This window comes from Marmota monax, unplaced genomic scaffold (genome assembly GCF_021218885.2).
Source record: "Marmota monax isolate L192 unplaced genomic scaffold, Marmota_monax_Labrador192_F-V1.1 WCK01_AAM20220418_F8-fsc00156, whole genome shotgun sequence".
In the NCBI taxonomy this organism is placed as follows: domain Eukaryota; kingdom Metazoa; phylum Chordata; class Mammalia; order Rodentia; family Sciuridae; genus Marmota; species Marmota monax.
Window position 1 is genome coordinate 455,072 of NW_026694013.1, and position 15,494 is coordinate 470,565.

At 38.3% G+C, this 15,494-nt stretch overlaps 1 protein-coding gene across 3 annotated transcripts in view; it reads right to left on the reverse strand.

Moving 5' to 3' along the window:
• Window positions 1-14,562, reverse strand: part of Nectin3 (nectin cell adhesion molecule 3) — a 150,886-nt gene extending 136,324 nt beyond the window's left edge. Inside the window, exon 1 of one of the 3 annotated variants that reach the window (XM_046464028.2) lies at window positions 14,156-14,561. In XM_046464028.2, the coding sequence (XP_046319984.1) occupies window positions 14,156-14,315 (160 nt within the window). In that variant the 5' untranslated portion in view covers window positions 14,316-14,561. Of the gene's footprint in view, window positions 1-14,155 lie in introns of all 3 variants that reach the window. The other 2 variants (XM_058585466.1, XM_046464027.2) reach the window with 2 other exon arrangements.
• Window positions 14,563-15,494: the final 932 nt, after the last annotated feature.

A 15,494-nucleotide genomic window follows, 5' to 3' on the forward strand; every position in this document is an offset into this window, starting at 1 on the left:
AATTAAAAATATACTGAGATTGCTTTTCACTCCAGTCAGAATAGCAATTATCAATAAAATAAGTAACAATAAATGTTGGAGAGGATGTGGGGAAAAAGGTTCACTCATACATTGCTGTTAGGACTGCAAACTGGTGCAACTACTATGGAAAGCAGTATGGAGAGTCCTCAGAAAACCCAGACTGGAACCACCATTTGACTCAAGTTATCCCACTCCTTAGTATATACACAAAGGTCTTATAATAAGCATACTACAGTGACATAACTACAACAATGTTTATAGCAGCTCAATGCACAATAGCTAAGCTATGGAATCAACCTAGTTGCCTTTCAATCAATGAACAGACAAAGAAAATGAGGTATATATACACAATGGAACATTATTCAGCCATAAAGATTACAATGAAATTATGGCACTTGCCAACAAATAGATGGAACTGGAGATTATCATGCTGGGTGAAATAAGCCAATCTCAAAAAACCCAAGGCCAAATATTCTCTCTGATATATGGATGCTAAACCACAATAAGGGTGGGCAGAGAATAGAAGTACTTTATATTAGACAAAGGGGAATGTAGGGAAGGTAAGGTGGGTGCCACTGTGCCTGCCACTTTGAGACTTTTATGAATAGTACTGCTGTGAACTTCATTGTACCAGTCTTGGTGATGGAATTGTTCATATTTTGTATGTTTTGCTTTTGAAGGTGTTTATAACAATTTATACTTCCACCAAAAGGGTATTAAGAATTTCATTTGCTCTATATTCTCACTAGTCCTTTGTAATACCAGTATATTTCTTTTAACCATTCTGGTCAGTTTGTAATGGTGTATCATTGTGGTGTTAATTTGCATTTTCTTAATAATTGAGGCCTGAGATTTATTTGAATATTCTCATTTCTGTAGTGTCTGTTCCTTCTCTTGTCCATTTTATTCAGTTGAGTTGTCTTTTGGATTTGTAGAAATTATTTGCGTGTGCCTAGGTATGAATCCTTTGTTATATGTATTGCAAATATCTTCCATGTTGGACTTTTCACTCTATTAATTGTGTCCTGACGCACAGAAGTTCCTTAATATGTTACTCAGTTACTCAAAACCCATGTTTTTCTTTGCAATTGTTTCTTTGTTTCTTGTCCACAAAATTTATATTTAACACACTATCTTGAAACTTTTCTCTTAGAAAGTTTCCTACTTTGCCTGTAGGGTAGGATACTACATTAGAATTAATTATTGTAATTATATGTGGTGGGCTCCAAATTGTTTTATTTACCATCCAGCCAACTATTTCTATTTATGGGAAAAAAAAAAAAAAAACCTCTGCTGTGCAATGCTGCCTTTAATAAATCAAGTAGTCTTTCTTATTCCCCTCCCTCTTACCTTCATCATTTGATGGATATATTCTCTTTGTTCATCCAACTGCACAAATATGTATATGTCAATAAAGAAGTTTTAATATTTCATGAATCTGTCTCAAATCTTATTCAAACCAGCTTATATCTCATAATGTTGTATTTATCTGGTACTCTGACTTAAATTAAGCCCCAAATCTCAGATTACAGTGAGAAAATAAAGTCATCACCCTTTTGTTATGAAATGAACTCTGTCCACCCAAAAACATGTTAAAGCCCTGACTCCTACTACCAATGAATATGACCTTATTGGGATAAGAATTTCTGCAGATGTAACTAAGATGATGGAACTGTAGGGTGAATGAACCCTAATCCAATATGGCTGTTTTGCTAATAAGAGGATAATGCCATGATAAACATAAAGGGAATGTCATGTGACAACAGAGGCAGATACTATAGTAAGGCAACTTGGTTTCTGACTTCGAGACTCCAGAACTATAAGACAATACATTTCTGTTATTTTAAGCCACTTTATTTGTGGTACTTTGTTCTGGCATCCTGAGAAAACTAATACAACCTTCCACAATACCTAATTCTTTCTTCAACCTCTATCAAAAGGCACTCGGTACTGACTCTATATTGTACTTCCTTTAATATGTAAGTACAATTAATTTCCAGGAACATGTTATTTTTTATCAGCTAATTAATGAATATTTTATCCTTTCACAAATACCAAGAATAATGTCCCACACACTCAGTGCTTGATTAAATATTAACAGCTACCAGCACAAACTTATTGTTATGAGTTGAACTTTTACTGACTACTAAATTTATTTATCAAGTTTCTTGGATGATTTCTCTCCTCTCTGCCTCTCTGTGATAATTTCTCCAATCAAAATACAGGTCTCAACTCCCACCCCCCCAATACCCATACCCTTCCCAGGTTTCATTATCCTTTCCTTCTCTTCCTCCTCTTCTTTCTCTCTCTACTGTGTCCTCTCCTAATACCTCATCCAATACAAATACCTCAATCCTGATAATTCCCAATTTCACTTCCTAACTCCTACTCTGGCTTCCAACTATAGCTCCAAAACAAGTCACAAAAGCACAATTTAAAAGCCTCCAAAAGTTTGTGTGGCACGGTGCCACATGCCTATAATCCCAGCATCTTGGGGGGCTAAAGCAGAGGATTAGAGAGTTCAAAGCCAGCCTCAGTGACTTAGCAAGGTGCTAAGCAAACCAGTGAGACCCTGTGTCTAAATTAAAAAATGCAAAACAAAAGGTGGGGGAGGCTGGTAACGTGACTGTGCCCTTAGTTAAGTACCCCTAAATTCAATCCTGGGTACAAAAAAAACAAAAAACAAAAAAACCCTCCAAAATTTCACTATATTAATTAGTCAATTTATTCACCATCCTTTCCTAATCATTTCAGAGAGAAACCCAAATTAATTCTCATTTAACTCCTTCTCACTCGAAACAATATCCAAATGCCATGTAATCAACCTCTGATATCCATTCTTACCTTCAAATCCCTCTCTACTATATTGCCACTTATTTGTGTAATCCTCTATTCCCATGGTCCATTGCAATGGTTTTCCTTTTTTGCCTGTTGACCAACTAACATTGCTGCCAGAGCTACACAATATTCTCAAATCACCATTTCCTCAATAGTTACTTGTCTTCAAAAGCTTCTCATTGCTCACTGCCTCCAGAGTAAACACCTCAGCCAAAAAAAAAAAAAAAAAAAAGGCAAGCCATGACTTTCCTCCATGAAGCTCACACTTAAAAACCATGGAACACTAAATTTCTTGGAGTCCTCATCCCAGTGGACTTTTCAATTTGTAATGCGTTCCTTGCTTTTCACTGAACTTACCTGTTGAGAGCCACAGCCAAAGGGGCCCCAGCAAACTTCCAGCTGCCAGCAAACTTCCAGCTGCCGGCTGATGATTGGCTCACAGCGGCCCCAGCAACATCTAGCTGATTGGCTCCTCGGCCCCAGCAACATCTAGCTGATTGGCTCCTCTGCGGTGATGCTCATTGGGCTGTTTCCCTGCCCTTTCAGACCACGGAGCTGCTCATTGGGGGACTTTTTTGGCTCTGCCCACGTGACCCAGCCAATCGGCCTCAAGAGCAGGAGGATTGTGGGAGGTGGAAAGAAGCTTGTGTGGGAGAGAGAGGCTTGTGGAAAGCCGGTGGTGGCAGTTGAGGCTCTGAGGGTTTTTCCTGAGAGGCTGTTTTGTTTGGCGTGTGTGGTTCTAAAAATAAAGTTAGTTTCTTTTGACAAGTGGCTCCTGATTGTGCCCAGCCAAACTACGGCACTTACCTCAAAAATATAAATCTAAACTCTTCCTTCAAGTTTCAGTCACAAGATTAGCTGCTCTTTAAATTTTCTCCCATCCTCAGTTAAATTGTTCCTTACTCCTTATTCTATAATCCCCCAACACTTATATTTTTAAAATAAATGAGATCATTTTCCCTTACATTTCTGTTAGTTGTATTTGTAAGAGTCCTTTACTGCATTTTCACAGCAATTCTATGACAGAAGTATAACTTAGCTAATTTTATAGGGGATGAAACAGGCAGAGAAGTAACTGGATTTAAATTCATATCCCCCACCCCTGAGAATTTTACATTTCTTATGGGCAAATACTTCAAGGGACCTAACAGAGTCCTCCTGTGTAAAAGATGCTTTGTGTTTTAAATATTACCTCTTTACTTTTGGAAATGGCCCTGTTTTGCCTTTTTGAATTCTATATACTCTTGAAAACAGTTCCAAAGTTTTCTCTCTTCTAATTGGCTTTCCTTTGTTCTGGAAAACCTTACTGTCTTTTTAAAAGCTGTGTCATACCACTTGTATGCTGTTACAAATACACACACACACACACACTTAATATATACATATATGCACACACATTTTTTTCTAACACACCATTAGCTTCACCATTTTTTTCTAACACGCCATTAGCTTTACCAATAAAGCTTTTTTATCAGCTTCAGAGCAGCTACTATACCTTTTTCTACCATGGTATCCTTTATACTGCCTGGCAACATGGTTCACGCTCTGTCACCTGTTTCTTGACTAATGATCAGTAGAATTCAATCTATACCCAGCACTATTTTCTATGTCCTTTATTTTTTGGATAATAGATCAACTGTTGTGACTGACTAAACTTCACCATATTTTTACAGTAAACAATACTCAACTCATTCCTGAAATTTAAAGCTTGGAGGTCAATGACAGAACTCTAATCATCTCATGGGAGACAAATCTACAGAACTATTATTTTATATGACTGTAGAGGGCAGCAAAGCAACAGCAGTATTCTCAGAGAAAAACATTTCTTTTTCTTAGGGAACTTTAGATTTGTATTTATATTTTAACATATGTTGTCATGATTAAAGCTTTATGAGGACAAAAGATTTTGCTGTACAAAAATTTCACCAGCTACTTATATATTTAAACATTTTCATTGTCAACTATTACATACAATGAAAATTCATCAATGTCCAGATACATATAGAAAATTAGTTTGACAAACAATGTATGGCTTTAAAATACCCACCATAATTGATGACTCCTTTAAAAATCTAAAATTTGAAAATACTTTCTAATTGAAAAATATAAAATTAATCTATTTCCTAATTTTATCTTCTCAAATACAGAAAATAATGTCAATAGTCTAACTAGACAGTGTTATTTAATGATAAGAACAGATGTCCTGGGCTGGGGTTGTGGCTCATTGGTAGAGTGGTTGCCTAGCACACGTGAGGCCCTGGGTTCGATCCTCAGCACCACATAAAAATGAAGTAAAGATATTGTGTTCACCTACAACTAAAATATATAATATATATTTTTTTAAAAGATGTCTTCATTAACATTGCTAATTCCAACCTTGATATACCTTGTTTTAGTTATTCAAAAATTAGTCAACTGTAGGATCTATACCAGCTTTAAAAGAAAAAAAATATGAATCCTTTACCATTATACTAATATACAACAACAAAATAGAAGGCAACAACTTGAAAAAAACATAGATCCCTACTGTTCTCTGTGTGTGTATGTTACTAGGGACTGAAGAGTAGTAAGGAGACTCAGCACTTTACATCTCAGACTTTTAAAAATTTTTTATTGATACGGGATCTCACTAAGTTGCCAAGGCTGGCCTAGAACTTACAATCCTCCTGCCTCAGAGTCCCTAGTGCTGTGATTATAGGCATGTGCCACTATGTCAGGCTCCTTACTATTATTTCAATACTGAAGTTCAATCTGTTTGTAAACTAGACAAACTGCATCATTAGATGATCAAAGATTCACAATTTCAACACTGTTTATAAGAATGGGAAGCTATCATAAATGTTGATACTGAATACAACTACATCATTTGCATGTTTCTTAGGTTTGTGTCAGTAGTTTTTCATCTCCTTTATCAAGCAGAACTGCAGAGATTCAGCATGGCTGCTATAGCCTTTAACATAAACAGACTCATGAATTGGTAAAAAATGCTGCTCTGACACTGTAGCCCTACACACTTAACAAGGATAGAACTATTAACTAACTATATACCTTCTCCTACTTGAATCTCGTCAGGAAAAAAAAATGGTTAACAAGAATTTTTTCTAATTTTGTATTTGAAATAAAAGAGCTAGCACAACTCTAAGCATGTTTAAAAACTAGCCAATTTACTGTCACAGTCAGTATCAAGTTGAACTTATAGCCAATTTAAATCAAATTAGTAGACATTTGTGAAATCCTAATCTGGCTCACAGTGCTATGATTTAATTATAAATGTTATTAATAAACTTCAAATACAACCATCTAAAATGTTTTAATGACAATCCTGTCTGTCATGGATAACTCACAGAAATAGTTACTATATGAAAGTAATCTTACCATAATTTATGAATACCAAAATTTCATAATATTTTTGTTTTCCCTCTTAACTGAAGTAATTTAGAAGAGTCAAGCACACTCATAATTATAATGTTCTCAAACACCGAGTTGGAGCCATAGCTCTGTGAACCTATTTTTGTATTTGCCCAGTGGTGTTTTCAAGTCTTTCCTAATAGCAGCACTGATATATCTCAATAAAAGATCACTAGTTATCTTAAATGTATCCACTTTATTCCTAAAACTAAAATCTAGAATGAAATTTGCCATACATAAATAAAATACTTCTCACAGAAGTTGTGTGAAATATATATATATATATATATATATATATATATATATATATATATATATATACTTGGTTACATAATGCAAAACTGATTTTACAACATTGAAGAAACTTGTATTCTTCCTAAATGGTCAATACTGCAGACACTTCAGATTCAAAATGGGTAAGATGATAACAAAAAAGAAGAAATTAAAGAGGGCAGATAGAATTTTTTTTTTAAGGAAAAACCAGGATAGTGCTGTTTCAAGTAATATATTGAAGCCTATCAGTTCATACCTAAAATTTAAAATACGCATGCTTCCAAGACAGGAATAATATCAAGATTGCCTACCTAGCTGGGTGCAGTGGTAGCAGCTCAGGAGGCTGAGGCAGGAGGACGGCGAGTTAAAAGCCAACCTTAGCAAAATCAAGTCGCTAAGCAACTCAATGAGATCCTGTCTCTAAATAAAATACAAAATAGTGCTGGGGATGTAGAGCTCAGTGGTTGAGTGTCCCTGAGTTCAACCCCTGGTAACAAAAAAGAAAAAAGACAAAAAAAAAAAAAAAAAAAAAGACATACCTAAGAATGTTTCCCATAGTATTCTACATAGTACAGTTTCTGCAACATGTCAGTAGGTATTACACACACAAACACACACACACACACACACACACGATTTTCAATTAAAGTAAAATAGCATATTTTACTTAATTTCATGTACCATTAATAAATTAATGCATATTATGACTTTCTAAGGGGTGTATGATCAGTTTTTCCCATTTTTCCCATTCCCAAATATATGCAATTATGGTACCATATTTCACCACATAATTGTTCCAGATTTTATGCCAATTTTTTATGAAAAAGTGGTTACTATTATGTGAGGCTCTTTAAAAACTGTGCCAGTGTTACTTAAAATACATTTATTACTAAACTGGTGCAAGGGCAGGATACTTGGAACACTCAGGAATATACATTAATGTGGTTGTGACAATTATGTGATGAAATACGGAACTTTCTTCCAAAAACTTATTTCCTAAAACTAGTGTACTGTGGAAGCACTTTGACAAACATTGTCCCATACCTCAAAGAGTAAAAAAAATGAAGAGAATATGCATGCTCACTGTGTGCAAGATGTGCTGAGGGAAATCAATCTTACACCATGCGCTTCAGAATTTGACTAGCTAGGAAGGAAGAGCAATGTCATTCCAGGCCTTATGAATAGGACTGGAAAAGAGCATAATCAACTTCAAAGACAATGAATACTTGATACTTAACACTGACCAAAGTGGTATTCAACATTCACAATACACTTGACTACTGGGTATACTATATGGCTAGTCCAAATTGAAATGATCTGTAAAGTGTAAAATATCCACAGGATTGCAAAACCTTAATATGAAAGAAAACATAAGATATCTAAATTTTTAATGTCAATTAAATGCTGAAATTATATTTTGGTTATCATATTAAGCATACTAGGATTAATTTCATTTGATTCTTTTTTTTTACATTTTTAATGTGGCATTAGGAAAACAAAATTATGTAGCTCCCACTGTATTTCTATTGTACAATGCTAGTATAAACTAAACTTGATTTTGCTACTAAACTCACAAAATAAAGAAATTTGAGTATCAACTACACGGCAAACACATGCAGATACAAAATTGTGAATAAAATGGTGGAGTGTAGTTCTTTTAAAAGTATGATCACATCTAGTGAAATATTAAATAAAAATGCTGTCAAAATAGAACAGTTTGGGGGAAAGAATCATCTGAAAATGTATCTCAAAATACATCTCCACTCTTCAACAGTCTTGCAAAAACTACTGATCCAATAAAACCATAGTGAAGCCTGGCACTGCTATTTTAAGGAAGATTCCCTAATATCTATGATTTAAATCTATCCGTACACCCTATTTTTTTTTTTTTTTTGCTAACCTTGGTAATCTAAAAATAATGACTATAGAGCTCCACACCTCCCCACTTTTGTTGCTATTTTATTTCTTCTGAAGACGCCTAGGCTGTGAACTTAAAGAGCTTCTACTAGGAGCAACAGTCAACCCATTTAAAATAAAAACATTTTTTTAAACCATGAATTTAAAGGAAGCCAAATAAAGCTTAAAAACATGCAAAGCTATCATAATTTTATCTATAGAATAACATATACAAAATACTAAATGTTAAACCCACAAGCAAAAGTGTTGAAAACATACTGCCATTTTTCAGCTATTTAATCCAATTATGAGCTGGTATGTTTATATCTACTCACAATTTAACAGCTCTTCCCTTCTTAATTAGCAGAATGAATAGTAGGCAATCAACAGGCTTGCCAAAAAAAACCCAAAAACCTTCAGTATGATGCATTAAAAAGACCAGATAAAATTAACTATTATAAATTAACATTTTCTAAGAAAACTATAGTAACTACAATATGTAGACATCTAGACTCATTGAACAAACTTTCTCTAAAATTCTAATGATGACCTACTACATTATAAGTGAACCATTTGGGGGGGGGGGGGGAACCCTAAAGTCAACTCTTGAAAAAGGCTAGCAACAAACTTTACTTAAAAATGATTAAATTAGTACAAAAATAAAAAGTTCACTGAAATTCAGGAAAGGAATGTGTCCAAGAATTTAAAGGAATTTCTAAATATATAAGGTAATCAAAAGCATGACAAGTTGGACGTGGTGGCACACACCTGTAATCCTAGCAGCTCAGAAGGCTGAAGCAGGAGGATCGAAAGTTCAAAGTTGGATTCAGCTAAAAGTGAGGTGCAAAGCAACTCAGTAAGACCCTGTCTCTAAATAAAATACGAAACAGGGCTGATGATGTGGCTCAGCAGTCTAGTGCCCCTGAGTTCAATCCCCAGTACCAAAAAAAAAGCATGACAGATCAAAAGTATGAAAGATTAATGGTACCCAGATTTATAGATGAATGTGTGCCACATGAGTGTGTGCTACATAAAATCATCTTTAACATTTCATTACAGATATAAGGGTTACTTGATTTTATCCCACCATTTAAATATTAATAATATTAATTGTCACATTTTTTGCAAAATCATCAAGTGTTTATTGTCAATTTTTATGAAAGCTTTAATAGAATACAGAATATGTAAAGGAATATTGACTAATTTTTAACAGTAAATCATAGAACGTCAAAATACTATTTTTGGTAAGGATATCATAACTAGCTTCTTGTCAATAAATTTCAAATAACTGATGTTTTATTCCTCAATTCTACAGATACAAATGTATCTGAGTTTCTGAGTCATTAAATTATAAATATGTAAATATGTAGGAATGGGTTGAGCATCCCTAATGTAAAAATCTGAAATCTGACTGCTCCAAAAATCAAAAACATCCTGAATACACATGATGCCACAAGTGGAAGATTCCACACTATGAAACTTTGTTTCATACACAAAGTATTTAAAATATTATACAAAATTACTTTCAGGTTATATATATAAGATATATAAAAAACATAAATGTATTCCATATTTTACCTTGGATTCCCAAAATACTTTATTATGCATATGAAAATATTCTAAACTCTAAAAAACAATCCAAAACACTTCTGGGCCAAAGCATTTGGAATAAGGGGTAAGGGGTATTCAGCCTGCCTAACAAGTATGTGTATATACATAATACACACAAAATGCCCCACACATTTCCAATGCTATAGAAGGGAAGATCAAAGGGGAGGTACAGGGGAACAAAACTGAGCAAAGCATATCGTTATATTATGTTGAGATACATATACCTAATTACAACACCCCCAAAAAAATTTAAAATGAAGTTTTTATTCCTTTTACTTGCTTATAAATTTGATTCACTTTCTAATAATACATGTTTAGGATGTAGAAAGATTCATATAGTTAACAAATGTTGTTGGCCGCAAACTGATGCTACCAGAAAATAGACAAAGTAGAAGTTAAATTATGACTCCCTTTTCAATCCCAATTTTCAATATAATCCTATTATTCTAAATGACTTCACAGAACTGCCAAAATCTTAAAAATGCATTCAACATCATTAAGGGAAGATTCAAATAGTTTCCATATAGATAGACAATAAAATCAATTTGACTACATTCTAATATTTTTAAAATTGGTCATCAGTATACTTATCTGAAGTAAATTTAACAAATATTTAAAAATCACTGATTGGGCTATAAACTCCATACAAAAAGATGTAAAGTGTAAATACAGGTAGTCAATTAATGTGAAAGCTCAATTATTCAGGACAAGAGAGTAGAATTAAGAATCACCAATACCATGTCAGGCGCTCTGGCTCAAGCCTGTCATCCCAGTGGCTCAGGAGGCTGAGGCAGGAGGATTGAGAGTTGAAACCCAGCCTCAGCAAAAACAAGGCGCTAAGCAACTCAGTAAGACACTGTCTCTAAATAAAAATACAAAATAGGACTGGGGATATGGCTCAGTGGTCAAGTGTCCCTGAGTTTAATCCCCAGAACCCAAAAAAAATTTTTTAAAAATCACCAATATCAGACAAGATTGTTTATGATGTGCTATGTATAAATATTAACATTCAGTTTTATTTTATCCTTTCACTTAATTTTTTTTTAAATGTTCCCTATTATCTTGGATCTTTCTATCATCTTCTAAGCATCCAACTTAAGACAAAACCTTGCTAAAAATGCAAAGAACCATAGAATCCCAGGGTCAAAGGGACCTTATAAAAGGTCAAGTTGTCTATCTTCTTAGTCATCAATACCATATCCCTGCTAATATTCTCTACCTCTTAAGATAAATGTAGGAAGGAAAATTCAGATAAATCTGATAATCTATGAATTGATTATCTGCTTTTCCTTTGGGTACCAGGGATTGAACTCAGGGGCATTCGACCACTGAGCCACATCCCTAGTCCTATTTCATATTTTATTAAAGACAGGATGTCTCACTGAGTTGCTTAGCACAACGCTAAATTGCTGATGATGGCTTTGAACTCATGATCCTCCTGCCTCTGGAGCTACTGGGATTACAGGCATGTGCCACCGTGCCCAGCCTATGAATTGATTATTTTCATCAAAATGAAACAGACTTTTAGAATTAAACAAATGAAGTCTGTCAGTGACATGTTGTTGTAAACCTAGACCACTTGACTTTATACCTAGGACTATCTTAGACTTAAAAAAAATAAAATGAAATGAAATCTGGTAATTTGTCAACCTGTAAATGTCTCATTTTAAAAGTTCAAATCTGCAAATAAGATAATGTATAACACAAAACAAATAGCATATCTGGCATAAATTTTTATATTTTCAGAATATGAGGTTTACCAGTTGGGAGGGACATTTTTCCTAGTCAATTTAACATGATAACATTAACCATAACAAAGGCTATACTAAAAATAAGCAGTGTATCAAAAATAGCATGGAAAAGAAAGATCTAAGTAGGATAAAATCAAGTATTCTGAGTAACAAATCAGTAAACTCTTTAAAGCCTAAAAACCTTAGCAACTCTAAAACTAGTTCTACTCAAACAGAAGTACATGCCGAATCTCCTAAGTAGTACTATACATGTTAGCACTACTAGCATTAGTAGTCAGATCAACAGGTTGTTAGATCAACAAATAGCTTACAAGAATAAAATTCTATTTCCATACTAGTTAAGTATCCCCAGGTCACAACAACTGTGTCCTATTCAAAGACTAAACTCTAAAATAAGAGTTTAATGGAAAAAACTTGTCACAAGGGTTCACAAATTAGGGTGTTATAACACTATAAGCCAAAAAAAGAAGCTCTTTAAATGAGCAGTGCACAGTAACACCAAGCTAGTGTCTATGACTACAACTACAAGCTGAGCTGACTCTTAAAAACTTCAATTTACACTTCCTCTAAATCACAGTCCACAAGTCTAACTTCTGAAGTTTTTAGGCTCTAAAACAAAATATCAAGACCTCTAATAGCATATTATTGAACATATTTTTTAAAAAACAAGGTGCTCCTTCAAAAAATAACCAATTCATTTTTAAAACTGTGAAATTATTATGCAAATTATATCTCCTATATCAGCTGTACATATTACTCATTCTTCCTTAACAAATGTACTTCTGTGGAGGTACATATATTCTTCCCATCATAAATATAAACTGAATAGTCAAGACAGTAAACTGTTAATGTTCTTTTCAACTATCCTGGAACTCAACTGTAAGCTTAGTGGAACATAAAAATATCACACAAATTCAATCAAGAATCTTATATCAATGTAAAGGAGTAATAGCATTAAGATCTGCGTCTTGGAACTAAACATCTGAGGAGTGGCAAGAACACTAGACATTAGATAACATGTCATTTTTCATTACTACATTCTGTAAATCAGAAACTTTCATTACACTACTGATGGTGAATTGGTAATGAAAATTCTCAGCCTATGAGGGGCACTCAAATCTCATAACTTTGTCTACCTCATACCCATCACATAGCCAAAACAGGTTTCTCTTCCTTTCACTTCACACTATCCAAGAAATTCCCACACATCTCTCCCCCTTTTAATAAATGTTGGTAAAGATTCGGCTCGAGATTTCATGATACACTAAAAACCAGTCTTTGGTCAAGTGGGAAGTTCTGCCCATCACCTTACCTTCCTCACCAAGAAAAAGCTCTTGAATGAATAATGCCCTGCAGTATTTTGATATTACCCAAAGGCATTTTGCACTAATCTCCAAAGACTAGTCGTCTTATTTTCCCAAATCACTGTGGTCCGTTAATTACTATTTAGGATTATTTTTCCTGCATAAAAAGCAATTTTTTTTATATAATCCTTAAAAAGTAGGCCTCTAGTCTGAGATATTTGGGAACCGAACTTACAAAGAGACTAGACCCAAATGTGCCAGGAAACTGTACTACATCAAGGGAAAGACTAACACTAGGAATAGGTATGGAGCTGTTTTGATTAAAACAGCCCAGCCGGCGATCGATGTAATCAAGTATTTAACATGTATGTCTCTGTCCTGGAGACAAATAGAATGTCCTAAAATAAGCAGGGGCAGACACGCCCCAAAACTGGAAGGCAGCGACCGGTCTCAATCCGAGATGATCAGAGGCTGCCAGGGCAGAATAGGGCCCAAGGACCTAAGAAAACTGACTGTAAGGGATGCTGCGGCAGGGTGGGTTAAGATGGTGCCTTCTCCCGGGTGGAAGGCCATAAGAGGAGGACAGAAGGCTTCATTCCGTCGGACTCGGGTCCTTAGGGTTTCCGGGATCACAGCTCAAGTTTCACCGGGGGGGGGGGGGGGAAGGGGGCGGCAAAACGTGCATCCCGGCATCTTAACCCCAGCCCAGAAGTCCGCGCTCTCCGCTGGCTTCCCGAAAGAGCTAGGAAGTAACGGTCCCCACAGCTCCGCGCACCAAGCACCATCGCCGGCCCCGGCCCCGGCCATCAGCACTGAGACCCGCGCGGCCGCTAAGACGGACGGCGCTGCAATCGCCCGCCCGGCCCTTTCCGGGCCTCGCCCGGGGCGCGGCGAAAAGTTTCCAGCCAAAGTCCGCGGCACACGCTCGCGCAGCCAACCGCCGAACATAACCGCCTCGCCGCCCCGGAAAGCGGCCCGCGAGGGCCGGGCCGCCGCGCCGGGACCCTCGGTGGCGCCTCCCTCAGCCCGCGCCGACAGCCGCGGTTCACCTACCACAGAGCCGGGAGAAGAGCAGCAGCGGGAAGAGCAGCAGCAGCAGCGGCGGTGGCGTCGGGGGCGGCAGCAGGAGCCCGGCCCCGGGGGGAGAAGCGGAGGAAAGTTGTGCTTTGCCGCCTCCGGGACACAGCGGGGCCGGCCCCGGGGTCCGCGCCATACCCCACCCTCCCCCCGGCCCGCTCTCCCGCCGGCCCCCAGGCTCCCCGGGCCCCGGCGCCTCAGGCTCTGGGTGGCGGCAGCAGCGGCCGCGGCGCAGCGGCGGCTGAAGGTCCGGCGCGCGTGTCCCTAACTCCTAGCTCTTGCGCCGTCGCCGCCGGCTGACTCTCAGCCGAGCGCTCGCGGGTGCCTCGACTCCGCCGTCGCCGACGCCACTGCTGAGGTTGAAGCGGGAGCCGCCCGCCCGCCGCCGCCGCCACTCCCCTCCCCCCGGCACCCGCCCGCCTCGAACTCCTGGGAACTCGGAACGCACCACCCCGCCCTCGCGGGAGGGGGAGAGCAAGCCGACCCTCAAAGCCGGCACCCGGACTCGCTTGCCCTCCCCGCAACTCTGGCTCCCGTCTGATCCCGGGGTGCGTGCTGCCTCCTCCCACCCCTCCCTCCTACACACGCTCCTCCCCCTTCAAAAGAAAAAAAAAAAAAAAACTCTTCATCCACTTTGATAACGGGGTTTCTCCCAAAACAGAGCTTTAAAAAGGACAAGAAAATCTGGAATAGGTTAGCCGGCCCCGCCCCTCGTTCCCGCCTCGTTTCCCCCCATTCCCAGCCTTTCCAATGGTATCGCCCACTCCGCCCCTCGCGGGTCCACAGCGGCCCCGGCGCAGACGGAGGCGGAGTGCTGCGGGACAATCGCGCTCCCAGCTCGCCTCTCAAGGGCAGCGTTCTCCCTCTGGTGGGGACCTGGGTCATGGAGGGGGTGGCGAGGAGAAAGCAGGATGAGGCTGCCCTTCCGTTGCCCAGGCTAAAGGTTCATGTCTGGGAAGCTGGACTCAGCCTGCTAGACTAGTCGCCTTCCTCCTTGCCAGGGCGCTGGGACTGAAAGAAGAGACTTTCTCCTCCTTCCTGCTCCCCGGGACAGCTGTGCTCTCCGAGTCTCTCCCTTCTCTCTAGCCCCACTCCCCACCTCGCTCTCTTGGTGTGGCATATTTGCACAGGCGTTTTTCTTGCGCCTTTCTTTGGGTGGGTGGCTTGGTGGAAGGGTCGGCGGAGCTGGCGAGAGGAGGGACCCCAGAAGGTTTGCTTTCTCACTCTTGATTCTCTCGTGCTGCCGGCTTGTCCAATTTCGGCCCCGGGAGATTGGCAACAGGAGGCCGTGGATATTCCCCATCGGAGGGGCTTC